This window comes from Brachyhypopomus gauderio, chromosome 12, assembly GCF_052324685.1.
Source record: "Brachyhypopomus gauderio isolate BG-103 chromosome 12, BGAUD_0.2, whole genome shotgun sequence".
NCBI classification, from domain to species: Eukaryota; Metazoa; Chordata; class Actinopteri; order Gymnotiformes; family Hypopomidae; genus Brachyhypopomus; species Brachyhypopomus gauderio.
In genome coordinates this window covers 23633710-23661438 of record NC_135222.1, presented here as the reverse complement: position 1 = coordinate 23661438, position 27729 = coordinate 23633710, and the positions used below count along the sequence as shown (strand labels likewise).

At 46.1% G+C, this 27729-nt stretch overlaps 2 protein-coding genes across 10 annotated transcripts; both read right to left on the bottom strand.

The window, feature by feature from the left end:
• Nucleotides 1–676: 676 nt before the first annotated feature.
• On the bottom strand, nt 677–13272 carry stk33 (serine/threonine kinase 33). Of its 8 annotated transcripts, XM_077023967.1 has the most exons (17): nt 13079–13272; nt 10580–10675; nt 9063–9112; nt 8356–8535; nt 7783–7958; nt 7397–7506; nt 6581–6694; nt 6335–6439; nt 6021–6165; nt 4905–4996; nt 4559–4646; nt 3725–3800; nt 3383–3495; nt 3186–3271; nt 2769–3008; nt 1949–2047; nt 677–1672 (listed from the first exon to the last, which is right to left on the bottom strand). In XM_077023967.1, exons 6-17 carry the CDS (start codon nt 7475–7477, stop codon nt 1319–1321), a joined length of 1593 nt encoding a protein of 530 aa, XP_076880082.1. In that variant the 5' UTR covers nt 7478–7506; nt 7783–7958; nt 8356–8535; nt 9063–9112; nt 10580–10675; nt 13079–13272; the 3' UTR covers nt 677–1318. The 8 variants fall into 8 exon arrangements, with proteins under 8 accessions (XP_076880082.1, XP_076880080.1, XP_076880081.1 ...); XM_077023965.1 differs by having other exon boundaries at nt 7783–8535; XM_077023966.1 differs by lacking the exon at nt 7783–7958.
• Nucleotides 13273–13669: 397 nt separating this feature from the next.
• On the bottom strand, nt 13670–23222 carry rerglb (RERG/RAS-like b). Of its 2 annotated transcripts, none has more exons than XM_077023963.1 (5): nt 23002–23222; nt 19122–19178; nt 18312–18385; nt 17519–17667; nt 13670–15693 (listed from the first exon to the last, which is right to left on the bottom strand). In XM_077023963.1, exons 1-5 carry the CDS (start codon nt 23051–23053, stop codon nt 15408–15410), a joined length of 618 nt encoding a protein of 205 aa, XP_076880078.1. In that variant the 5' UTR covers nt 23054–23222; the 3' UTR covers nt 13670–15407. The 2 variants fall into 2 exon arrangements, with proteins under 2 accessions (XP_076880078.1, XP_076880077.1); XM_077023962.1 differs by having other exon boundaries at nt 17519–17670; nt 23002–23220.
• Nucleotides 23223–27729: the final 4507 nt, after the last annotated feature.

The window sequence follows — 27729 nt, the reverse complement described above, 5'->3', positions numbered from 1 at the left end:
AATGTATCTTATGTATCTACTTATCTACTTTCAAAAGAGCAGTGAGTCCCCAAGGCACCCACCCCACCCATGGAACAATCTGTAGCAACATAAAGACTTTCTACTGTTTTAGAATATCATTTTATTGTTTGTATTTTCATGGTTTGTATTTTTGACGAGAGGCTTTTTATCCGGTACTCAACAAACACTTCTATGTGTCGGGGCACAGCCCACGTTACACAATGAACTAATTCATCACACAAAACACCAGAAGAGAACTATAGTGTACGTTTGTCTTCAAAGGGACTTAGAGGACGGGGACTGTCTGCTTCTGTTACACACACTCACACACCACTGAATGCAAATAGGATTGTAACACAGACTCTGAGTTCTGCTTGACCACTTTAATATTGTATCCATGCTAAGGATTATTCTCTCTCCAGCAGAAAGACGTCAGTGAGTGGGGCAGAGTCCTCAAACCCAACTCGGCTGCCTCCAACGCCCATCCAAACAAGATTAGAGCCGCATTCACTCAGACTCCCGGTTCTCGTGACAGAATCAACTCTGCTCACACACACACACACGTTGCACGGCTGGCACTACACTATAGGGGTTAACGCACATTTAGAAGTAAACGAGGCTCATAAATGTGTTATGCAGGTCTCATTCAAACTGTGCAGAAACCAGGAAAATACGATTAAAGGAACATGAATTATGCGTTTATTGAAAATGCTAATTAACCAACTGTTTACAGTAGAATCCCTTTCATGATTTGGCAAAAGGGGTGAATAAATCTCAGTATTTAGCTCATTAGCATGTACATTAGCATCTACAGTCTCACTGCTCTCTGTCCTCTATCTGGACATGAGGAGTGGACACCATGTATAGTTTAAAGTTTAAACGATCCTTCTGCCCTGTAAGGCCATGTGGCATGGGTGCTAAAAAAAACTACAACCAACAAACCCTGTAAACCTCTGATACATTCTTTATTTACCCCTAAAGCAACAAATAAACTAATTTCTGTTCATTTTTTAATAAATATTCTCTGTCCTTCAAGAAGGCTCAGACTACGTAGGCAGCCTGGACAGGGTTCTAGCACTCTAAGATCTGTCCATCATTTGGCCTGTTGCTGATCTCCAGTGTTAATAAACCAGGATAAAGAACTTCATCTATGACAGATGAGACATGTGCAATGAAAGATCTTACTGGGAGATCTGGGAGATCACCAGTAAAGGCAGGAGGTCTTCCTGTTACCCGAGCACTCGTCTGCACAGACAAGTGTGAACAGACCGACTAGGGACATGCTAGTAGTGAACTCCCTTGAGCCTCTGGTGTCGTCTTAAGAGTGAACACCTGTGTCAGGTGTCCAGCAGGCCGGCCCCGCCCGGCGAACCCCGGACACGACGCGTCGCCCTGTTGACGGTTGCCTTGGTGGCTCCACTTCCTGGAGCTGGGGGCGGGGCTGGGGGCAGAAACGAGGGTGTGGCTTAACAGCTCTTCTTGGCTCCGGAGGCGGGGCCTTGTTTAGGGCAGCCTGGTGAGGAGGGGCTGATGCCGAATGCGGACGGGCCGTTGGCCGCGCGGACCCCCGCGGTCGGGGGTGCAGGCTGGGGGGAGGACACCCCTCCCCCACTTGCCGTCCTGTCCGGCGGGGCGTGGCGCTGTGCGCTCGGCTGACCCGGAGGTTTGTTACCTGCGTGGGACTGCAAAGATAAGACACTCACATTCGTTTAGCGCGGGAGCAGCGGTGCACTGGCTCCGTGCCGGACAGCAGGAGACGGGCGAGTGCACTGCAGTACATGGGTGATGTTGCCGCCATCTAGTGGTGGCTTGTAGAGACTGTGGCTTGAATTTACCCTGACCACAGCTCAGCTTTCAAAAAGAGTACACATTAGTAGAGTTTCTATAAATTAGACAATTCTCGTGACGAAGGTTGGCTGTGAGATTGTGCAGAAGTGTAACGACGGACCTGTGCACCAGAGACGCTGGCAGCCCCGACGGTCTTCACAACAACACCGCTCTTCTTCACGCCATTGGAGGAGGACGGAGAGGATTTCTTCTTCTGATGCTACAATGGACAAAACATCAGGAGAAGTCCATCTGGGTGGCTTTCAACACATTTACATTAATATGAAACTGTGACGCATGAAGCTTTGTACTAGAGCTCGACTTGAGTAATAGTTGTGTCATCATTATCGGTTTCAGTGACATAAGCATTATGATTCTTATCTAGGGAAGTCAGGAGGACTGACATCAAAATAAAAAATAGTGAATATAGAAGGTGAATACTGCATTGTGCATGGAACACAGCGAGCACTAAAAACATGAGGTTTGAGTGATACCATACTGACATGACTGAGGTTTGAGAGATACCATTCTGACATGACTGGGGTTTGAGAGATACCATACTGACATGACTGGGGTTTGAGAGATACCATACTGACATGACTGAGGTTTGAGAGATACCATTCTGACATGACTGGGGTTTGAGAGATACCATACTGACATGACTGAGGTTTGACAGATACCATTCTGACATGACTGGGGTTTGAGAGATACCGTTCTGACATAACTGGGGTTTGAGAAATACCATACTGACATGACTGAGGTTTGACAGATACCGTTCTGACATGACTGGGGTTTGAGAGATACCATACACCTCAAGGCAATGATATATGCACTATGATACACAATGGGGTGTGATGCAAAGGTACCGGATGTAGTCTCAGGCGTGCAGGACGGTACATGTATGAGAACCCAGACAGTAGTGGAAGGCCGGGCGTCTTCACCTGTTTGGTGGGTGTAGAGGGCTTGCTGTTGCTGTCAGGGTTTAGCTCCAGAGCTGGAACAGGAGCGGAAGGAGGCTCTGGGGAGGCCATGGGCTCACAGAGACTGTCCTGGGAACGGCTGAGGGAGAGGCAGCCCAGGTCCTTGCTCATCTCATCGCTATCGCCCTCCTCTGGAGCGTCCTGGAACTGCCGCATCATCTCCAGCACGTTAGTCGGGGAGGCGTTGGTGGAGGTGTCTCCCTGAAACCACACCATCTCTACACTGTGATGTAATCAAGCGTCCTCCTCCTGATAGACAGCTAGCCTGATAAGCTATGCTAGATGCTGTTTCAGTTTGCACCCAGCTGTGTGGCGTGTGCGCTTGTTAAAACAGACGGAGGGTGAGGTGTGAAGGGTCAGTAGGACTAACACCCTTACTGTGAGCCAGGGGCTGTGCACTAGCTCACTGGCTGTGATGCGGTGAGCCGGGTCCACTTTCAGCAAACAGCGCAGCACCTTCTTGGCTAGCAGAGAAACGGAGAAATCCTTAGCCCATCAGCCACAAAGTAACAGGCACAGAGCGGGCATGTGTGTGTGTGTGTGTGTGTGTGTGTGTGTGTGTGTGTGTGTGTAACCTGCATCACTGACGCTGTCCCACACAGGGCCAGAGAAGTTGAGTTCTCCCTTCTTGATCATTTCAAAGAGCCGATCCTCCGAGCTGGACATGAAGGGGGGGTCTCCACACAACCTGCAGAGGAGCAGACAGACTCTCTCAGCTACGCTACAGCTGCGTACTCACTGGCAAACTGCACATCTACATACTACATCTACATACTACATCTACATACTACATCTACTTCCTGGACAGTTATCAGCAATTTTGAGATTATAGCAAATGTGTCCACACTTCCTATGAGTGCATGTATGAATATGTGTGTATAGGTGTGTGTGTGTGTGTGTGTGTGTGATGCTCTTACAGCATGTACATAATGACACCGATGCTCCACACATCACACTGCTGGCTGTATTCGTGGCCTTTGATCACTTCAGGTGCTGAGAGGGCAGAGACGCACGAGAGGTGGACATCAATAATAAAACAGGCCCTGACGCTGTCTGATGTCTGACACTGTCTGCGCCTGTCTGATGTCTGATATTGTCTGTGCCTGATGTCCGATGCTGTCTGTGCCTGATGTCTGATGTTGTCTGTGCCTGATGTCTGATGATGTCTGTGCCTGTCTGATGTTGTCTGTGCCTGTCTGATGTCTGATGATGTCTATGCCTGTCTGATGTTGTCTGCGCCTGTCTGATGTTGTCTGCGCCTGTCTGATGTTGTCTGCGCCTGTCTGATGTTGTCTGCGCCTGATGTCTGATGATGTCTGTGCCTGTCTGATGTTGTCTGTGCCTGTCTGATGTCTGATGATGTCTATGCCTGTCTGATGTTGTCTGTGCCTGTCTGATGTTGTCTGTGCCTGTCTGATGTTGTCTGCGCCTGTCTGATGTTGTCTGCGCCTGTCTGATGTTGTCTGCGCCTGTCTGATGTTGTCTGTGCCTGTCTGATGTTGTCTGCGCCTGTCTGATGTCTGATGCTTTGAGCCTCTGCTCCCTTTTCTGAAACGCTATCAGCTTCACATCAGCTAAATTAGGTCAGCCCTTCTCCACTGCTGCCTTTTAATCAGCTCTCTCATGTCTTATTAGACCAGCCCACATTAATTCATCACATGACAAGCTAATGGGAGCATGGTGTGTGTGTGTGTGTGTGAGTGTGTGTGTGTGTGTGTGTGTGTGTGTGTGAGTGTGTGTGTGTGTGTTACCCATATAGATGGGTGTCCCACATGTAGCTTGCAGCATATTCTCACTGCCAACACCACCTTTCTGCACGGAAAGACCGAAATCTGTGACCTGGGACAGGAAGAAAAGCTGCTGCATTACTCACACACACACACACACACACACCCCAAACACACACACACACACACACACACACACACACACACACACACACACACACACACACACCCCAAACACACACAAGGGGCGGGGCTGTAGGTGAACATGAGAGGCAAGGTCACGCCCCATGCCTCTGAGATGGGTGAGGGACTGGGGTGAGGGACTGGGGTGAGGGACAGGAGTGAGGGACAGGAGTGAGGGGATCTTCACCTTGATATTCACCGTGTCTTCATCATCATCATCATCTTGGTGATCACTCTTCACAAGAATGTTTTCCAGTTTGAGATCTCTGTGAACAATGTCTGAGGGTCAAGGGGCATGAAAGAGACACAATGAAAGCATGAGTGCTTCTCCAGAACAAGACATGTTTAATTACACTTTAAAATGGAGGACAACTTAAGACATAAATGTGTCTTAGAAGAAGACTAATATAAAATATCTTACAAAAGTAACAGAAAATGTTAATTTGGCATAGCATAAAATCTGCTTTAAAAAGTCTAGACTTTAAAGAGAGTTCTAAAACATAATCCACAAAAGATGGCTAGCTGAGTCTGATCTCAACCATAAGGCTAATCTCACTTCTATGTCTCAACACGTTTAATGATCTTTATCTTAAAGTAACCTGTGACCAGTGCATGTGTGGGTAATATAACTACAGTCGCATTGTTGTCCTGTCCACACACTGCAGTCGCCATCATTAGCTTTTCTAAGTGTAAGACACAGCAGTGCTTTGGGACTGTTGGAAAACACACCTATTAATCAGTATTCCTCCCTGCTCACCCTTAATGAGTCATTACCCTCCTGTAATGGTGTCTCATTGCCAAGCAATGTCCTAAATTACCTCTAACTGGAGATTTCAGCAGGAGACGGAAAGGGGGGAGAAAATTTCAGAGCATCTTCAAATAAACCCCTCACACTCAATTAAAACAGGTTGATATTTAATCTGGCAGTTGTTCATTATTATCTTATGATTAGAATAAGCCCAGACCCAGTAATGGCAGAGCGCCGTAATAAGGGCACAATCAGTAGAGTGATTATCAGATGTCAGCAGGAACAAAGCAATCAGGCTCCTGCGTATGATCCAGTTATGATGTGACCAATTTGCTGAAATGCAGGTACAATCTGTGTACAAGGCTTCCCTGTGAAAGCAGTGCCACCGAAATAACTCAGTTCTAATGGGATTACTTATATAAAAATGTAAATTTTAATGCTGATGGGGAAATGGACTCTGCAGACCCCCCCCCCACACGCACACACACACACACACACACACACACACCACTGCGCATGTGACTCAGAGAGATTAGGCCCCAGTGGAGCTCTGACCTTTACCCTGTTTGTGGAGGTAGACGGTTGCTTCAGCCAAGCTACTGATGATGTGTCTGGTCTCCTCCTCACTGAACCTCTTGTTCTTCTGCAGGAGTTTCTTCAGCTCTCCACCCTCACACAGCTCTAAGACCAGGTACATTCTCTAGAACACACACACACACACACACACACACACACCTCCAGTTACTTGAATGGTTTCTCCATCCTTTGTGCTCTCCAGAGTAGCTCCAAAAACAGAACCCGTTCCACAGCGGGCATTGGAGGACTGGAAGATGATGCTGGTCTTCTCCCAGGAAGGTCTTCTGCACTACCTTTGGAGTCTCATAGACCTCCTCCAGATGGATAATGTGTGCATGGTTCACCCTCTTCAGGATGTTCACCTCCCTCTCCAACAGCTTCACCCCAGATCTCCCAGCCTGCACATGGACACAGGAGAGTCAAGAGGAACACAAGCCGCCACCCCCCGAAGGTGGTCGGAGCCTGCGTCCATGAATGTGGGCGGAGCCTGCAACCCCTGAATTGAACGCTACCACGGAACCTGCTGTTTGCACACTTACCTTCTCTTTGTTCACCTTCTTAATGGCCCACTTCTTCTGCGTCTCGATGTGAATGGCTTCGCAGACGACCCCGAAGTTACCTTGACCTAATTTCTTCCCAAAGGAGTAGATTTGCTGGGGAACCCGAACAAGGAGGGCAGCATTAGGTCAAGTATTACACACCGCTCTCTTCCCCACCGACAGTAAACAACCCTCCATCTCTCTCTTAATGGGGACACAATGAGGGCGTGTGGGAGGCGTGAGGGGGTGTGGGGGGGCGTGGGGGCGTGGGTGAGGGGCGGGGGGGGACTTGTTTTTCAGTCTCCCCACACTCCATTAAGTCGAGACCTGAATCCTTAAAGTGGAACTTAATTTTCAAGTTTGCCAGTCTCTGGAGTTTGAGAGAATATAGTTTTTCTAATCAAGTTACAAATGATTAAGTTGCTGCAGCAGCTCATTCAATCTCAGGTCTAATTAACTTGATCATTATCTGGGCGCACGCAAGGCTGAGCAGTGCTGCTGCGGGTTTGGCAAAGACAGCAGTCAGAAGCCTCCAGAGAGGACGAGGCCAATCAAGAGCACAAAGAGGAGCAGTTCTCCTCCGGGCCTGAGGGAGGAGCTGTGACAACCGGACAGGGGTGTCAGATAAAATTTTTAAAAATGTGTGGAGATGTCTAGAACACATTAACCACTGACCAGCAGATAACAGCTATGGAGTTTGTGTGATGTGAGGGAAATGGGTGTGCCCTGCTCCAGGTAAGGCTTTCAGAGCGGGTGTGTGTGTGTGTGTGTGTGTGTGTGTGTGTGTGTGTGTGTGTGTGTGTGTTGTGAGCTCACCTGGATCTCAGCCTCGTCCTCAATGCGTGTGTGTGGGACCTTCTTCTCAGCACTGTTCACACGGCTCCACTGGGCAGACATTTTCTCACCAGTGCCAGAAGCATTTGAGTCTAGAAGAGTCACGATGTTTAGCGCTGCATGACAACTATGACCAAGACGCTGGCACCACACTGGGTGGGCAGAGCGTAGCGCCAAAAACTCCACCTGCAACACACCCTTCTGAGTGCATTTATCAAACTAAAGCTTTTCTTTTTACCTTGATAATAAGAATTACCCGATTTATGAAATGTTATTTGTTATGAAAAGTTTAGTAAAAATTAAATGTGATGATTATAAATGAAATGTTTTCAGAATAGTGTAATGAAATAAGGGATGATGGGTGTTACTGGTGCTGGTTCTAGAGACAGAATGTTGGCCTTGCTCTGTGAATTCACACAGCACACTCTGCAGGGGACATTCCTCTCCTCTAGTGGAAGGGTCACGCGCTCAGGTTACTTCCTGTCCCTCCTAGTTTTGCTGCTCTGGTGGCCAGTCATGTGACGAGCAGTCAACCAATCACATGCTGCTAGGAGACAGTTGTCAGTGCTCACGAAGCGCACGCTCCCTCTGTACCTCATTTTCACATTAACAGTTAAACACGTTTTACTCGGCTCGCAAAAACGTTCTCCAAAGTCAAATTAAACGTAAAGCAATTAGAGAGCGACAGCTAGGAAGTGGCGGAGAGGAACTGCCACACAGGCAGATGAATTATTAAGGAGAATGCAGGGTGTTTAACCTCTCCTCTCCAAGCTGTGTGATCTAGCCCTGCTGACAGGTTCCCGCATAACGCTTCCGTCCCCCAAGTCCAGTCTGTCTCTCCGCTAATCAGCAGGATTGTGACAGGCACTGTAGCAGACCAATCAGCTCAATCAGGGCTCGTTAGTGAGGCCTGAAGGTGTGTGATGAGTGTATCGGGTTACCCGGGCCTCACTGTCCTCCTGACGCAGGAGGAAATGAGAATTCCAGGTCGGGTCAGCGAAGGTGAGACCCAGCACGTCCCCGTCAGTCCAGCCTCCTGGGCGAAGGCTAGAAGGATGTAGCCTCCAGCGCACGAGGAACGGCTCAGGCCGACGGACGGAGGCAAACGGACGAGGAGGCGTCTGCGTGTGGGTGAAGCACGCGTAATGGCTCTCAAACAGCTTGGAACAACAATGCCTTATAAATAGCATGAAAATGGAGGGTAAATGAACACTGTTCTTGTCCTTTGCATAATTGACAGGTAATTCACTGTGGCACAGGAATTAACAGGAGAGGGAGAGGCAGCAAAATAACTCTGACACACACTGTCAACTCAACATCTCAACATCTGAACATCTCAACATCTGAACGTGTCAGAGCTGCACTTCGTTTAAATGACATAAAAGCGACATTTGTGTGATGCTGTGCGCGAAGTGCTGGCTGACAGCGCACTGCCTCTGCTGACACACCGTACACACTCCGTACACACTCCACACTCCTGCCTCTCACACACAGCGCTGCTGGTGCAGACACGCCGTACACACTCCTGCCTCTCACACACAGCTCTGGTGCAGACACGCCGTACACACTCCTGCCTCTCACACACAGCTCTGGTGCAGACACCTCAGGAGGTGCCACTGCACACAACACCACGGGGCTGACGACTCACCAAGCTGCTGAAGGATGCAGGAAGGCCATGTCAATTAACTTCCCCTCCAGCTGCACACACACACACACACACACACACACACACACACACACACACAAGGACACAAACACCAAATATCTTTTAGATATGAAACAGGACCAATGGGTGGGACAGAATAACAACATTTCCAACATCAGGCCACAGAGTTGTAGACCAGTGAAGCCGGGTCACATCCCTGCACAAACATGCACCTGCCCGCCACATCACACACGTCATGTGATCACCGCCACAGAGGTTCGTGTGGGCTGGTTAAAAAGCACAGCACACCAGCTGGGAGTCGTGTGTCTCCCCTATTCTCCTAGGAGGGACTCACTACATAGTAATTATGGCAGAGAGGATGTCAACCATTGATTCCCCCGCCCCACCCCCATCCCCCTCCACATTTTTCATTCCTCGTCCATAACTGTCAGAAGCCCATTAGCGTTTATTTATCGGATGTGTGCGGACCGTCTTTCCTCTGGCTAGTGAGAGAGATGCAGCACCTCTGGCTCCACAGCAAATTAAATGTGACATTGGTATGATGCCTGGACACACAAAGATAATAGGGGACCCGGAAATAGTTCTCTCCTCCCCTCCCCTCCCCTCCCCTCTCCTCCCCTCACATCCACCCTCTCTTTCCCTCCCCCTCCCCTCCCCTCCTCCTCCTCCTCCTCCCCTCTCCTCTCCTCTCCCCTCCTCCCCTCCCTCCTCTCCTCTCCTCCCCCTCTCCTCCTCTCCTCCTCCTCTCCTCCCCTCCTCTCCTCCCCTCCACTACACCTCCTCCCCCTCTCCTCCCCTCCTCTCCTCCCCCTCTCCTCTCCACCCCCTCCTCCCCCTCTCCTCTCCACCCCCTCCTCCCCTCTCCTCCCCTCCCCTCTCCTCCCCTCCTCCTCCCCTCCCCTCCTCTCCTCCCCTCCTCCTCCCCTCTCCTCCCCTCTCCTCCCCTCCTCCTCTCCTCCCCTCTCCTCTCCTCCCCTCCACTACACCTCCTCTCCCATTCTCGAGTCTTTCTTGCATCACCCCAAGTGAAATATCAAAATGATGACATAAGATTGACTGATTAATAACATTTAAATTATACATATTCGCGTGAGGCCTTTAAAAGTGTGGCCACATGAGATTCACACTCTGCTAAGGACATTTTTTAAGTAGTACACTGACTGCTGAATAAAAAATACTGATTCCGTTATTAATCATTAATCATTATTCAGAATATCCCAATTTATAAACACAAATCCAACATGGATTTGACAAACTCACATCAAAATGATATTTTTATATATATGAAGAACACACGGACATCTTTTTCTCTAGCTCTCTCTATATCCATCCAGTTAATTTACAGCTTAATTATTTATTGACAACTGGCTTTGATGACAAATGATAAACTTCACAGTCCTAATGAAGCTTGGAATTACATTACCTAATGACAGAGTGCTTCACATGTATAGGCTACAAACACTACTGGATTGATTTAACACTAAATCTAAATGTTTCACCTTGACGTTTGTATGATGATTCTGATCCTGCAAAGCCACAGTTTTGGACAGCAGTTGTAGTCAATCAGTTAGGGATGGAGGCTTAGGGATTTATTGCTGGAAAACAGAGTTTATACCATAAATGACAGATAATAACCACAGATGACAGATAGTATCCATCATTAGCCAAAGGAACAGTTAACTGCCAATATAAAAGACGTGTAACTTGTAATTTCAGCTGCTTAGACCGCAATGACTGCAGGATGCACGGCATACTGTAAAGTACATTTTCGCTGCAATGCTTCTTACAGTGCATGGGTAGGTGCACAGTTCCTCTAAAGCAACATACACAGGTCAGTCTTTGTTCTGTGTGTGTCCATTGCTGCACAATTAGAACAATTTGAAAAATCACACGTAAAATAAATTCAGGGATGATACCATGTTTGATACTTGCATTACATATTTAACCTAATTAATAAAGATCAAGCATCAAGTCCTTTTGGTGAGCCTTAATAAAAAAGAAAAAAAATATTTATTATTATGAAGTATTCAGCTGCTGTTGGATTAAGGGCCCAGGATCAAGAAAAAATGTTCCAAGAACCAGATCAAGTTGCTCATCAAAATGTGCATTGTGGACAAATCTAAGTGTTGCAAAGAGACCAGTGTGACATATTCAAAACATCTCTGATTTTTGCTTCTATATCTGAGTTGTAGAGATTTGGTTAAATGATCAAAGGACCATGTAACTAAACCGTTTGTGCATTTCCTACAATACAACAGCCAGTGTACGTGTACGTGTGACTGCCGAGCTCACAGAATTTAGTTTTTGCCTTTCACTCAGCCTGTGTGTCGTTTAATTCAAATGGGATACGAAGTCTGGTAACGTAAACAAGCAGAATAATCTTATTAGATATGATGCATTTTATTCTACGCCAGTATTAAAATGGCACAGTGTCTCCGTCCTGCAGCACAGAACGTACTTTTCATCGCAATATAATAGTGAAGACCTGCACAGCATCCAAACCAAGAGGAGGTGAACGTTTCAATGGCAACCAATATTCAGCAGCTCGACGCCAATAATTATTTAAATCTCATACAAGTAGCAATTAACTCCCCGTGACCTGCTCCAGCTAAATATAATTGTCTGGCATGGACCCCGCATAGTAATAGTGTGGTAGTGCTCACTGATGCTTCACTACACCCAGTAAACGGTTGCGATCAGTGTTCGCAAACCAGCCAACCACCCAAGTTAACTAGATCACATTCAATCTGATTTATTCAATTACAAGTACGTAGCACACTCATTGTTAGCTAAATTAACAAATAAAATTACAAGCATACCACTATCTTTTCAAAGTATTTTTTATTTCACAAAAGTAGCAACATCTAGGAACCCTAATTAGTGGGCAACTTTGGTTATATGTGAATTGAAAGCGAAACCCGAACCAAAGACTTCAGACATAGACACAGACACCTGCATTACAAACATGGACTTACTAACTAGCTACATAGAGGGGTAACCTAGCTAGGGGTTGTTTGGTTTATTTTTTTAGTAGACTAACTAGCTACCTAAAGAGGTAACCTAGCTAGGGGTTGTTTGGTTTATTTTTTAGTAGACTAACTAGCTACCTAGAGAGGTAACCAAGCTAGGGGTTGTTTGGTTTATTTTTTAGTAGACTAACTAGCTACCTAGAGAGGTAACCTAGCTAGGGGTTGTTTGGTTTATTTTTTAGTAGACTAACTAGCTACCTAGAGAGGTAACCTAGCTAGGGGTTGTTTGATTTATTTTTTAGTAGACTAACTAGCTACCTAGAGAGGTAACCTAGCTAGGGTTGTTTGGTTTATTGTTTAGTAGACTAACTAGCTACCTAGAGAGGTAACCTAGCTAGGAGTTGTTTGGTTTATTATTTAGTAGACTAACTAGCTACCTAGAGAGGTAACCTAGCTAGGGGTTGTTTAGTTTATTTTTTAGTAGACTAACTAGCTACCTAGAGAGGTAACCTAGCTAGGGGTTGTTTGGTTTATTTTTTTGTAGACTAACTAGCTACCTAGAGAGGTAACCTAGCTAGGGTTGTTTGGTTTATTGTTTAGTAGACTAACTAGCTACCTAGAGAGGTAACCTAGCTAGGGGTTGTTTGGTTTATTGTTTAGTAGACTAACTAGCTACCTAGAGAGGTAACCTAGCTAGGGGTTGTTGTTGTTTGTATTTTCCACGTTAGCGTTAACTGACTAGTTAAACTAAGAAGTGTAATAATGATTATGTAAGATTGTTCAAACGTATTTGCTATCTAAAATATAAAACGTTCTCGTTATTAACCAACAAATTTGGTAAAATGAAATTTGTTAATGTTTTTTGTCGTGAATGTCTAACTTGATGAACATTAACTTACCTATAGCTCAACCACACTCGCGCGAGCGTGTGTTGCCATGACAACAACTAGCCGATGCCTTACAAGCGACGTAGCCCGTCTAACACCTACTAAAACCACAAACTAAAACGATGTTTACGGTCATATTTACCTGCCATCGCATCGATACTGCCTGAAGAGATGAAACTCTTGGGTACGGTTGTCACTTGTCATTGAAAAGTCCTCTGCGAGGATCTTCGAAGTTTTCTCCCTCGAGACGCGAAGTTTTAAACTACGGCGGCGCCTGAGGGACAAGCGCGCCCGCGCAGCTCAGGCGAGAACCGCGCGCGTTTCGGCACGACCCACGTGGAAACGCAGAGATCAGGATACCCAAGAGCCACGTGAACAGGATATTCTGGCAGATTGTTATAATAATTGATATTTACACGTAATCGCATGTCTTAATACACCATCAATTAACATCAGTTTCTAATATTTCAGTTGTTATGCTTCTGATTAGACTTCACACCCAAATAAGAAATCCGAACCAGTGCTTAAATCCTGTGTTTGTGATCTATTCATTTTGTATAGGTTTCTGTGCTCCGCAACACAATTGGCGAGCATTCGTGGGTATTGGTCTCCATCAGGTGGCCGTCTGTTGTTATTACAAGCTGTAGCAGTTATAACATTTGTCAGTTTGTCGAACTTGTGACATGCTACTGAAACAAATACTGAAAGAAATCTTTTCATGAACACAAGCCAATCATATTTGTTAGAGTTTTATTTGGTTTGAATACATTGCATACATAATTTTTATTTTGGCAGCATCAAGTATGTGTGTGTGTGTGCTTGAGAGTGAGAGAGATATTAAAAAACAGTGAAAGAGATCAATTTAAACAGTTATTTTTTTGTTAACATGTGATCAGATTTTACATAACAGGAGAGTAAATATAAATATAAGATATATGGCTTTTATAGAAATACAGGCTGTACAGATACAGTTAAGGACCACACTATAGTACTGACCCAGGTAGGCATCTGCAGTGGAGACCACACTATAAATGCAGGCTGTACAGATACAGTTAAGGACCACACTATAGTACTGACCCAGGTAGGCATCTGCAGTGGCCACATAACAGTCTCCAAACAAGGACATCAAACTGCATTCACAGATCTACCATGCTCAAAGCTGCAAATTATAAAGATTTACTTCAAAGTGGATCACTGAATTATATTATATCAGACAAAACAGGCTGTGGGCTAATGCACCTGTTCCAGCAGTTCTGGGGATCTAAAAAGCTTCTAAAAAGCTTCATATCTCGTTTATTGCTGTGAACTGGGGGAGCTGAAATCCGATCCTGGAAATCTAACACCCTGCTGAGTTTAATTCTAGCACATGCCTCTAATATCAGAATACTAATAAAGGCCTTTATTAATTTAATCATGTGTGTTAAACTGGGCTTGGAAATAAATTCTGCAAGGTGGTTCATCTCTAGGACTGGGACTCCTCCTTTAAATTGGCAGTTTTTTGAAACATTATTTTCAATATGAAATACTAATTTGCAGGTAAAAGTAAATATATATATGTAATGTGATGAAAGAATCAAACACAACTCTGTTCTTTCTCTGTGTATTTTTTCCCCTTGTAATAACACAGTCAGCCTAGGAAAGTTTCACCAGGACACAAGAGAGACTGTTTTGAAGCTGTACACACTGTTGATGGGGATGCAATGCACATAATTCCCACCTCATTACTCCAGGAGGATGAAACTTTTTCAGACATCAGTGTGTGTTCCATGATGTAAACCAGACCCTTATCAGAGAGGCAGACAGGAAACAGGCAGGTGGCACTTTGAAGGGGGGAAAGGTGCTGTGTGTGTAGACATCACCCAGTTCTGCTAATGATATCTCTCCTCATTTCCTCACAAACTGGCGCGTTCAGGAGATGAGCTGCCTACCGTCAGCTCATTGTTACTCAGATTAAAAACACTTGACTTGAAACTGATCTCACATACGCACACAAAGGCAAAATGTTTTGTATGTATATTTCTGAGTCCACTTCAAGACATTGTCATATTAAGTACACATTTAAACACATTAGCTATATGTGTGCTTTGGTATTATTAGATACAGTAAAACGTGATGCTGATGGGGTTTATATATGTTATGTTACCCAGATAGCTATTATAATATTGTTTAAAATAAATGAGAGAAGTTATGTCTCAATCTGTCTTCTGCTTAGACAAATGGTTCACAAGCTCCGCCTCCAGCTGGGTGGACCTAGTGACACAGCATCTTCATTGTTAATAACTGAATCGTGCTTCAACACTGTTGTCAGACTTCCGTCCGTGAGCACAGCTGTAATGTCTTCTGTTTACTGCTATTCATGCCTACAAAAATATCCAAAGAACATCGCATTCAAGGAGGCTGATCCAAAAGAGGGCACTGGGGCCACTCCAGTGGACACGAGCTCCGTGTCCCACGTCCTTCGGCCTGCGTGTTCACACAGACTTCCTTCTCTTCCCAAACACATTGTTGATGAGCTTAGACATGGACTTGGAGCTGCTATAGCGCCTGCGGTCTGATCTGCTCTTGGTCTGCTCCATCACCTGACGGATGAGTCTGGTGAAGAGGTTGGCGATGTCCAGGTAGTTCTCGGCAGCGGACACCTCCTGGAAGAGACACTTGTGCTTCAGGGCCAGGGCTCTGCCCTCCTCCTCCCTCACCTGGCGGCTGTGACACAGGTCCTGTTTGTTCCCCACCAGACAGATGGGAACATCCATCTCACTGTTCAAATAAACACAAACCTCGCCCATCAGATCAGGACATCCTTTCTGAAGAACACATGGGAAGGATGGTGTATTTTAGAGCTTACAGTAAGTGGTACTGGAACACGTAAGAGATCTCAGCACTTTGCTTTCAGGACTGGGCCCACATCAAATGACCTTCGATCAGTATTCAGCGTTGAACTGTTAATTACACTGTGAACTAGCCAGCACTGCAAGTATTAAAGTGGAAGCCTTTTCTCAGCAAGGAGAAATGACACAATGGAAATGTGTCATAGCTAAGAGAACTCTCAAGAGAAGCACGACCACCATCTTGTTCCACAGACGTCAGGGGAGTAAAAGGACTTGTGTTTAGCACGAGAACAGTGTGAGAAAATGTGAGAACTGATTTGGCATGGAAAATAAAGCATGGAAAACATGCAAGGACAAACATCCACAGCAGAGTAATGCAGACAGAGTCAGGTCTACAGGCCAGGTCTGCAGGGTCAGGTCTACAGGAGCAGGTCTGCGGAGACAGGTCTACATGGACAGGTCTGTGGGAATGGGTCTATGGGTAAGGTCTACGGAGCCATGTCTACAGTGTTATGTCTTTATGCAGTGCCATGTCTACAGTGTCATGTCTTTGTGCAGGGTCATGTCTACAGTGTCATGTCTTTATGTAGTCATGTCTAAAGTGTCATGTCTTTATGCAGTGCCGTTTCTACAGTGTCATGTCTTTATTCAGTGCCATGTCTACAGTGTCATGTCTTTATGCAGTGTCATGTCTACAGTCATGTATTTGTGTAGTGTCATGTCTTTGTGTAGTGTCATGTCTTTGTGTAGTGTCATGTCTTTGTGTAGGATCATGTCTATAGTGTCATGTCAGACATGTGAGGAAACACATTAGACGGGATTCAGTGGCCACCCATGTGATCTCAGCAGCCTTGTTTGAGGGATCTAATGTGAACCTGCAGTACATGTTCACTCTCTCCTTCACCACTGTCTGCAGATGACTTCTACACCATACATAGCTAATGAAAGCTTAAACCTGCATGGCTTTTGTAGCCCGTTAATAAGGGAGTCAGTATGGAAAAAAAGATGGAGCTTATTGGATTTAGTTAAGCTCAGTGGTCCAATTAGAGTTGTGATTCACTACGGTTAGTGTCCTCCATGATTTACATCACAGATAATCTACTGCATATATAACTGACTGAGGTGCACATTGGCCCCTCCTCCACTCTCTCTGTACACTGGCCCCTCCTCCACTCTGCACACTGGCTCCTCCTCCACTCTGCACACTGGCTCCTCCTCCACTCTGCACACTGGCTCCTCCTCCACTCTGCACATTGGCCCCTCCTCCACTCTGCACATTGGCCCCTCCTCCACTCTGCACACTGGCTCCTCCTCCACTCTGCACATTGGCCCCTCCTCCACTCTGCACACTGGCTCCTCCTTCACTCTGCACATTGGCCCCTCCTCCACTCTCTCTGCACACTGGCCCCTCCTCCACTCTCTCTGTACACTGGCCCCTCCTCCACTCTGCACATTGGCCCCTCCTCCACTCTCTCTGCACACTGACCCCTCCTCCACTCTGCACACTGGCCCCTCCTCCACTCTGCACACTGGCCCCTCCTCCACTCTGCACACTGGCTCCTCCTCCACTCTGCACATTGGCCCTGCCTCCACTCTGCACATTGGCCCCGCCTCCACTCTGCACACTGGCTCCTCCTCCACTCTGCACATTGGCCCCTCCTCTCTCAGCAGGTCTGCATGTTTCCACATTCATTCATTAAAGCTAAATTCACAGTTTACTAGGTCAGCCGGTTGCCAGGACAACCTTTACTCACCCTTTGCATGTCTCCCTGCGGCTGTCTTTGATCTGGTTCAGGATGTGTTTGGCGTTGAGGAAGGACATGTGGTCGCTGACGGTGTAGACCACGATGAAGGCTTCAGCCCACCCCAAAGGCTCCTCCAGGACACATCCGCCTTCCCCACTCTGCTGGAGACACACAGAAGACACCACGTTTCTCGTGACGAGAGAGACAGGAGAATGGGACACGCCTCAGAAACCACACACGTCTCTCATGACCTGCCTGGGAGATGAAGACTCCCACCCTCATGGCAGGGACTGGTTCAGCGCTAATTAATTGTGACCCCTTCAGAGAGCAACGTTGGCCAGAGAACAAAGGAAAATGTGTAGCGTGTGATGACATCATGTCATGTGTGCAATGATGTCACGTCTGAGACTCACACACCCTTTGGGATTGTAAATCAGGTACTGACATTTGAAGAGTCTGCTTATCGCACAGAGCTTTGAGCGCAAGCGCTTTAGATACAAAGATACACATACGCTTGATCCACATCCAGTAAAATACTTTCAAAAGAATGTTTACAGGCAGGATAGTGGCCATCTTATAACCTGGTTTTTTTTTTTGTTGGTGAAACACAGTCCAGTAATAACCACTTAAGTGCAAGCATCCAGCTGCAGGCGTGTAAGCAGAAGGATCAAGTGTGTTCTGTGCTCAGGGGGAAGGTTCAAGAACCAGATCAGAGGATAACACATACGCAGACATCACAGAGCGTGTGGTAGTGGACGCACGTGACCAAAGTGGTCTCCATGAACTCAGGACCAGCACATACCTGTGAGCAAGGATCAAAGACCTCCAGGTTCAGCTGCCTGCCGTCGACGGACAGCCTTTTACGGTATAAGGAGTCTGTGGAAAGTGCAATGAAATAAATGGTGAGAATTACGGTGTACACATGTTCCATACAAAGAGTTGCCTGTTACATTTAGTGAATTGTTAAATGCAAACCTGAGATCATTATGGACAAGGTGCTGTACCGTGAAAAGCGTGTAGTACGGCAGCCACTAATACTCCAAACATGTTTGGCTTCACTACGTGCTTGACACAGATTGGTTGATATATTTAAAGGGTCTCATCAGACATGGAGAGTGTGCGTTTGGAAAAAGTGTCATAAGTCCGTCTGATAAAGACTGCAAGTCTGGAGGAACACGGCGAGGCCGTGATTTCAGGAGCTAATGAGACATTGAAAGTGTCAGCACAGGTCCAGGTACAGGGGGAGCACCACTCCTTCCTGCTGTAGGTAATTAGGCACTTGTGCTCAGGTCTTCTCCACAGACACAGCATCCAGTAAAGCTTTGTGCTTTAATGAAGCATGCGGGCGCAGACACAGCACTACTGGGGTTTAAACAGTCCCAGGGTTCTCTGTGTTATGTATGGCCAAGTCATCACCACATGAGAGAGACTGTAGCTGTCTGAGAGAACGTGCTCATCTTAGAGAAACTCCTCATCTTACAGAGATCTGAGAATGACTCGTCTGGGAGAGACTGTGTTTGTTTGAAAGAAACGGTCCTTGTCTGTCCCTGACACAGACCAGTCTCATATGTGAGACACGATGGTCACCTGAGAGAGACCGTGCTCTACTTACTGGCATTAGATGCGTATTCTCCAATGAATCGCTTGGTCAGGAATCTCACCAAGACTGCTGAAGACGGGAGAGGGGAGATTCATGTTAGAAGCAGCCAGCCCAATAAGCATTCAGCTGAACCCTCATGAGGGAGTTAAGGGGTCATGTCCAGACTGCCATCACACACCAAAGGGGTCCTGTTCTGACTCCCATCACACACTTGGCTAGCGCAGTAACGGCTGGCACGTGTGTGGTGCAGAAAAGCCAGATACATTTATGGGTATTTTTTCTCCCCCACCCAACGTGAGCACACTGCCTGGTCTATATTAAATATTTGAGCCATGAAGTTGTACTGACTCTCATTATAGCTTATTGAAGTCAGGCTTGAGTTTCTGTGTGCAAACACACACACTGTGGCAGCCACATGACCAGTTTAATCTGTTCTCTGCAACCATCAGGAATACAGACACAGGGTTCTGCCCCCAACACCCCTCTCACGTCTACACCCTTCTCACGTCTACACCCCTCTCACGTCTACACCCCTCTCACGTCTACACCCCTTCACATTTACACCCCTCTCACATCTACACCCCTCTCACGTCTACACCCCTCTCACGTCTACACCCCTCTCACATCTACACCCCTCTCACATCTACACCCCTCTCACGTCTACACCCCTCTCACGTCTACACCCCTTCACATTTACACCCCTCTCACGTCTACACCCCTCTCACATCTACACCCCTCTCACGTCTACACCCCTCTCACGTCTACACCCCTCTCACGTCTACACCCCTTCACATTTACACCCCTCTCACGTCTACACCCCTCTCACGTCTACACCCCTCTCACATCTACACCCCTCTCACGTCTACACCCTTCTCACGTCTACACCCTTCTCACGTCTACACCCCTCTCACGTCTACACCCTTCTCACGTCTACACCCCTCTCACGTCTACACCCTTCTCACATCTACACCCCTTCACATTTACACCCTTCTCACGTCTACACCCCTCTCACATCTACACCTCTCTCACTTCTACACCCCTCTCACGTCTACACCCCTCTCACGTCTACACCCCTCTCACGTCTACACCCTTCTCACGTCTACACCCCTCTCACGTCTACACCCTTCTCACGTCTACACCCTTCTCACGTCTACACCCCTCTCATGTCTACACCCTTCTCACACCTACACCCCTCTCACATCTACACCCTTCTCACATCTACACCCATCTCACACCTACACCCCTCTCACATCTACACCCTTCTCACATCTACACCCATCTCACACCTACACCCCTCTCACATCTACACCCTCTCACATTTACACCCCTCTCATGTCTACACCCTTCTCACGTCTACACCCCTTCACATCTACACCCTCTCACATCTACACCCCTCTCACATCTACACCCATCTCACACCTACACCCCTCTCACGTCTACACCCCTTCACATTTACACCCATCTCACACCTACACCCCTCTCACATCTACACCCTCTCACATCTACACCCATCTCACATCTACACCCCTCTCACATCTACACCCTCTCACATCTACACCCCTCTCACGTCTACACCCCTTCACATCTACACCTCTCACATCTACACCCCTCTCACATCTACACCCTCTCACATCTACATCTCTCTCACATCTACACCCCTCTCACATCTACACCCCTTCACATCTACACCTCTCACATCTACACCCCTCTCACATCTACACCCTCTCACATCTACATCTCTCTCACATCTACACCCCTTCACATTTACACCCCTCTCACATCTACACCCCTCTCACATCTACACCCATCTCACACCTACACCCCTCTCACATCTACACCCTCTCACATCTACACCCTCTCACATCTCCACCTCTCTCACATCTACATCCCTTCACATCTACACCCTCTCACATCTACACCCTCTCACATCTACACCCCTCTCACATCTACACCCCTCTCACACCTACACCCCTCTCACATCTACACCCTCTCACATCTACACCCTCTCACATCTACACCTCTCTCACATCTACACCCCTCTCACATCTACACCCTCTCACATCTACACCCATCTCACACCTACACCCCTCTCACATCTACACCCTCTCACATCTACACCCTCTCACATCTACACCTCTCTCACATCTACACCCTCTCACATCTACACCCTCTCACATCTACACCTCTCTCATACCTACACCCCTCTCACTTCTACACCCCTTCACATCTACACCCTCTCACATCTACACCCTCTCACATCTACACCTCTCTCATACCTACACCCCTCTCACATCTACACCCATCTCACATCTACACCCCTCTCATATCTACACCCCTCTCATACCTACACCCCTCTCACATCTACACCCTCTCACATCTACACCCATCTCACATCTACACCCCTCTCACATCTACACCCCTCTCATATCTACACCCCTCTCATATCTATACCTCTCACATCTACACAAACATCGGTGTCATGTCCTCCCATCCCCAGCCCCTGCCTCTGTGATCACAGCCCTGAGAAATGGCTATTTCTGGATCTTCATTTTTTGGGGATCCTGTCTAATTCTTTTCCAGTTATATAATGGTCATCAGCACAGGTATTCGGCCCGAGGAACTCAGTCTGCATTCTGTTCTGCAGAGAGGAAGAATAATAATCCCTCATCAGTTTTAGCAATTACTCGCATGGTACAACCATCAGTTTTCATTTCCCTTCTGGGTGATTTAAACAACAGTAAGTGTTCCAAGTCTCCGTCTTACACACAGAATCCTTTCACAGTGTGTCCACAGAGCAGACACAGTGCTACAGAGCAGACACAGTGCTATAGAGCAGACACAATACTACAGAGCAGACACAGTGCTATAGAGCAGACACAATACTACAGAGCAGACACAGTGCTACAGAGCAGACACAATACTACAGAGTAGACACAGTGCTACAGAGCAGACACAATACTACAGAGCAAACACAATACTACAGAGCAGACACAGTGCTACAGAGCAGACACAGTGCTACAGAGCAGACACAATACTACAGAGCAGACACAGTGCTACAGAGCAGACACAATACTACAGAGCAGACACAATGTTACAGAGCAGACAATGTTACAGAGCAGACACAGTGCTACAGAGCAGACACAATACTACAGAGCAGACACAATACTACAGAGCAGACACAGTGCTACAGAGCAGACACAATACTACAGAGCAAACAATGTTACAGAGCAATGTTACAGAGCAGACACAGTGCTACAGAGCAGACACAGTGCTACAGAGCAGACACAATGCTACAGAGCAAACACAAAACTACAGAGCAGACACAGTGCTACAGAGCAGACACAGTGCTACAGAGCAGACACAATACTACAGAGCAGACACAGTGCTACAGAGCAGACACAATACTACAGAGCAGACACAATGTTACAGAGCAGACAATGTTACAGAGCAGACACAGTGTTACAGAGCAGGCACAATACTACAGAGCAGACACAATACTACAGAGCAGACACAGTGCTACAGAGCAGACACAATACTACAGAGCAGACACAATGTTACAGAGCAGACAATGTTACAGAGCAGACACAGTGTTACAGAGCAGGCACAATACTACAGAGCAGACACAATACTACAGAGCAGACACGATGTCTTTTTAGTATATGTTGATGTTGAGCAAATGTGTAAGTGGTCTTATATAAAAGTGTGTATAGGATCAGGCACATATATAAATCACGTTTATATATACTAATGCACATTGAAAGCAAAAATGAAAGTTTATTTATAATGTAGACTTTCCATGTGATCTGTATGTGTGTGTGTGTGTGTGTGTGTGTGTGTGTGTGTGTGTGTGTGTGTGTGTGTGTGTGTGTGTGTGGAGAGACAAAGCACTGACCTGACTTGCCTGCTCCCTCACTGCCCAACATGGCCAACTTGATGTCATTCATGGTTGTGGTAAGGAAGGAGGTCTGCGGGACTCTGTCTATCTGTCTAACGTCCTGCAGGAGACCCTCATCTGCTGGGCTGCTCACAGGGAGCTTTGTTCAGTCAGCTGGAGTAAGGGGAGGAACAACCTCTCTCTCTCTCTCTTTTTCTCTCTCTCCCTTTCTCTGGCTCTCTCTCTCTCTTTCTCTCTCTCTCTCTTTCTCTCTCTCTCTGACTCACTCACTTTCTCTCTCTCTCTCTCTGACTCACTCTCTCTGGCTCTCTCTTTCTCTGACTCTCTCTCTCTCTCTTTTTCTCTCTCTCTGACTCACTCTCTCTTTCACTCTCTCATTCTCAGACTCTCTCTCTCTCTCTCATACACATCAATATTCTCTGATCTATCACTTCTCTCCTCCCACATATCCTGGGTTCCAGTCTCTGTACCCCAGAGCAAACCTGGGATTTCATAAGCAATAGACGGACTGAGATTAATTGACTTTACACAATACGTCTGACAATACGTCCAATCAGAACAATTCCAGTTTGTTTTATTGACATGAAATTTCATTCACGGATCTAAGTGTAAAGTTCTGAGCACAACAGCACTTCCTGTCACGTCCATTTTGTGGTCACCATTAGGCTACTTCTCAAACAATTCCACAGGCCACAAATGAAGGTTCCTGGCAGTTCAACCTCGAGTCAGTCTGGTTCAGCACCTTCACACATCAGAAGCTCTCAAACATGAACTTGTTTTAACTGCTCAGTGTTTCCACAAAAACATCATCCATATTTGGATGGAACTTTGAAAGAGGGAATGAACCCGCCAGGCTGCCGTCATCCCCCCGTGTACGAGGGAACAGAAGAGTGCTCATTAAAACCTCCCCTTAGTAAGATCATGTGAAGCTTACAGCACTGCTGAAAACGTCTCATTTTCCTATGGTCACGTTCTTCAGCCTGTGCTGTTAGAAACTTATTATGTTGGATTTCTTCTCTGCTTTCTGATGACTTGCAGACGTCGTTAAAGTCGCAGGATCAAAAGTGCCCAGCACTGATGACGCGTCTACCACACTCACACACATCATCTGTGTTGACAGGTTGGAATTTCATAAAGAAAGTGATACAATTGTGCAAACGTCAACAGGCCACAATCTGATTAGACTGGAAAGACAATATATTTCTTTAAATCAACTTACTAAACATGTACTGAGTAAACGTATCACTGTACAGCCAGTACAGACGTCACAGTCTGTTGTGATTTGTGTTCCTGCAGAAGATGAAACGCCACAGGGACGTGGAGCAGACACACGACTCACTTACCCCACAAACTACCCCAGGGTACTGACCCTGTCTCAAACTACCCCATGGTACTGACCAGTGATGTAAGTAATCTTAAAATTTTTTAGTAACGAGTAATATAACGAGTTACTATTTCCTGTCCAGTAATCAGATTAAAGTTACTTATCCAAGTAACTGTGCGTTACCATTTTTATGTTCCTTAGTAAAATATATATTTTTTTGCTTTCTTCTTGTCTCAGTTAAACTTCTGCGTCTGACCGTATAGCGCTCGACTCCGCACGCTGCGCGCGCCCCTGTGAGATCGCGAGCGCGTTCACGTCATTCTGTGCAGTGTTGTCCGTAACGATATGTGGTAGTGTAAAGAAATACCCCTCAAAAACAGGGGAAGGAACGTTTTATGTTACCTGACGAATTTTAATGTTGCTTTGTGGTCCAGGTTTGAAAATTGCTGGAATTTTGGCTAACGTTAAAAATGCTTGAAATTGTAATGGTAGCCTATTTCATTTCACAACAAATAGCTGTTCGCTTGCATTACGTTTACAAATACATTTACAAATAATACCGCGCAGCAACACAAACGTAATGTCAGGAGATACATGGTTACTGTAAAAAATGCACTTCCAATAAAGTGAGTATTGGAAAAATTCCAGCATTTTGCTGCTGAATGTAACTACTAAAGTAACCTGTAATCTAACGTAGTTACTTGTAAAATCAAGTAATATGTAACGTAACTAAGTTACTTTTTAAAGGAGTAATTAGTAATCGGATTACTTTTTCAAGGTAACTAAGCAATCACTGGTACTGACCCTGTCTACCCCAGGGTATTGCCACTGAGGTCATTCAAATAATTTTAAAAATTACTATTATGTGGACATAGAACAGAGGAAAAACGATCAAAATATGCAGCAAAATATGAAATTATTTTTAAAATTATTACAAATGAGTTTTCAGAAAGCTGGAGAGGGTAAGAGTGATGTTAGCTGCACCTCCAGAGAACAAAAGGGCAAAAGGTGATTACAGGTGCTGTGGTTATTACATCACTTATGGTGTGGTCCTACCCATAGACCACATATGTCAAAGTCAAGGCCCGCGGGCCAGATCCGGCCCGTGAATTTATTATCTATGGCCCCCTGGATGATATTTAATTACTATTAGAACCGGCACGCAGGCCACAGCCGCCCGCTGGTGTTTTGCACGCACAAACACTACATTCCCCACAATGCAACGGTAGCCTGCGAAGTCACTGCAGCGCGCACAAGGAGGTTTCAGCGCGGCGAAAATGACGTAATCGCAGTGGCTCCGCCCGTGCGCGAGGGCGTCGCACGCTGTCTATTCGCGAGGTCGTGCACCTCTCGTGCACTTTGCGCGCGCCGCGCCTCAGCGCAATGAACAAAGTCATGTTTGCAGGGTTCATACACCTTTACAAGGTGGAATTCAAGCACTTGTACGTCACATTATTTAATGGTTGTTTATTTTCAAAACACCCAATCTTAACATCTTCACGTTCTCTCATGTTTCGTCCTGGAATGACAAGAGGCTCGTATTTGTTAACGTAATACAAGAGAACTGTTCAGTCAGACAGATATTTGTTGTGAAATGAAGTAATTACAATTTCAAGCATTTTCAAGTACTTTAGCCTAAATTCCAGCACTTTTCAAACCTTTATTACTTTATTCATTTAATGTACAGGACATGTTTTCTTTGAAGGAAGTTTGTTTTTATCTGTTTGCTTGTTGAAAAATGTTTTCACTTGAAATTACTGACAGATCCATAAGAAAGTATTGCTTTATTCATTTAAGCATTAAATAATAAACACTGTGTTAGGTCTTGGTTCAATAGGCTATGTGCAATCATTTCAATATGTTTTAATAAACATTGAACCAGTCCGGCCCTCGGCTTGTAGCAAATTTGGTTTTTTGGCCCTCTGTGTATTTGACTTTGACATCCCTGCCATAGGCCTTATATGGCCCTGCCCATAGACCCTACATGGTCGCGCCCATAAACCTTATATGGCCCCGCCCATAGACCATATATCATCCTGCCATATATTAATCCCCGTCTTTAAGAAGCAAACAGAGCAGTAATCCCACAGATACACCTAGACACCTCGTGGCTCCACGCTGCCTTCAGATCTGAATTACATCTCATCAAGTTGTCAGCAGAGATGAGGAAGAGAGTGGTGGATGAGATTTACCTTTGCAGGACGATTTCATTTGTTAAGATGGTCAAAAAGAGGGAGGGGGAGAGGGAGAGAGAGAGTGTGTGTGTGTGTGTGGGGGGGGGGGGGTGGAGTGGGGATGAGAGAGTTCACATGGAAAAAAGAAAGTTTGGGTACATGAATAACAACACGTGTGTAAAAAAGATACAGTTCAAAACCAACAGGCAACAGAATCTTTCATGTTCCAGAAAGATGTGTTTCCTTTGTTGAATAGATATACTGGATATAAATTAGTGCTTTTAAAACGTCATCTTTGAAATGCCTGTCGAACTTAAAGACGTGCTGTACTGCAAAACCAGGCCATCAGATGACGAAGAAATAGGCAAATGAAGCAGTTCAGCTTCTCACGGTCTTCAGATTACCTGAGAAGGGAGAGGAAGATAGGCAATTTATATTTATGAAAGTTAATATGAATAAAATCACATTAATTTAGTTTAGCTGGGAGAGATGTAGACAGAATGGTTTTTCATCATCAGTAGTGAAATGAGCCCGGTGTGGTTGTCCTGGCCGCCTGCCTCTTTCCTGGTGCGAGGCCAGACACAAGCACGGAGCGGCTTCATTAGCCTGCAGCCTCTCACGCACGAGCCAGCCTGGAACGCTGTACACCCGTCTGCCCCTCTGAGATGAAGGACTACAGCCAGAGCCTCAGACACGGCGATCAGAATCCTGGTAGATATGCAGTTAGAGAACGTGCTCCATCTGTCAGTGTTGCTTCAGCCGTCCTTAAACTCTTTATTAAAGTTCAGTCCAGCAGAACTGATACTGAACGAAAGGCCCAGTAGTACTCACACATGTAAAGACTCCAGCAATCCTGCTGTGACCGACCCACTCATACCAGAACACCCATTACCATGTCAGTGTTACCAGAGTGTCATCCACCAGCTGAACTATGGTCCAGCGTTCAGCAAACATGAACGGGCAGAGAGTGTGTCACTATACACAGTTACAGTCTGTAAAGGGTCACAGCACCAGATAGAGCAGGACTGGAGCCAATGTGAGGAAGAGAATGTAGGTGTAAGGGTGTGTGTGTGCGTGTGCGCCTCACCCTTTAGCCCTAAAATATTAACATGAAAAATCAAACACTGGTGGAAAATGTGGTCCTTCTGACTTATAAAGGAAGAATGGGTTATCAGAGGTGTGAACAGGTGTGAATTTTAAGACCAGAAGTATATCTGATACTTCACT

What these genes read in the sequence shown, in the direction of transcription:
- stk33 (XM_077023965.1), bottom strand. Translation starts at nt 7,477, where the DNA reads ATGTCTGCCCAGTGGAGCCGTGTGAACAGTGCTGAGAAGAAGGTCCCA. An exon ending in AAGACACGGTGAATATCAAG is followed by an intron (nt 4,647 to 4,904) that starts GTGAAGATCCCC and finishes TTCCTGTCCCAG; the next exon opens with GTCACAGATTTCGGTCTTTC. An exon ending in CCAGCGTCTCTGGTGCACAG is followed by an intron (nt 1,673 to 1,948) that starts GTCCGTCGTTAC and finishes AGTCCCACGCAG; the next exon opens with GTAACAAACCTCCGGGTCAG.
- rerglb (XM_077023962.1), bottom strand. Translation starts at nt 23,053, where the DNA reads ATGAATGACATCAAGTTGGCCATGTTGGGCAGTGAGGGAGCAGGCAAG. An exon ending in TGAGGGAGCAGGCAAGTCAG is followed by an intron (nt 19,179 to 23,001) that starts GTCAGTGCTTTG and finishes TCCCGTCTTCAG; the next exon opens with CAGTCTTGGTGAGATTCCTG. An exon ending in AGAATACGCATCTAATGCCA is followed by an intron (nt 18,386 to 19,121) that starts GTAAGTAGAGCA and finishes CACTTTCCACAG; the next exon opens with ACTCCTTATACCGTAAAAGG.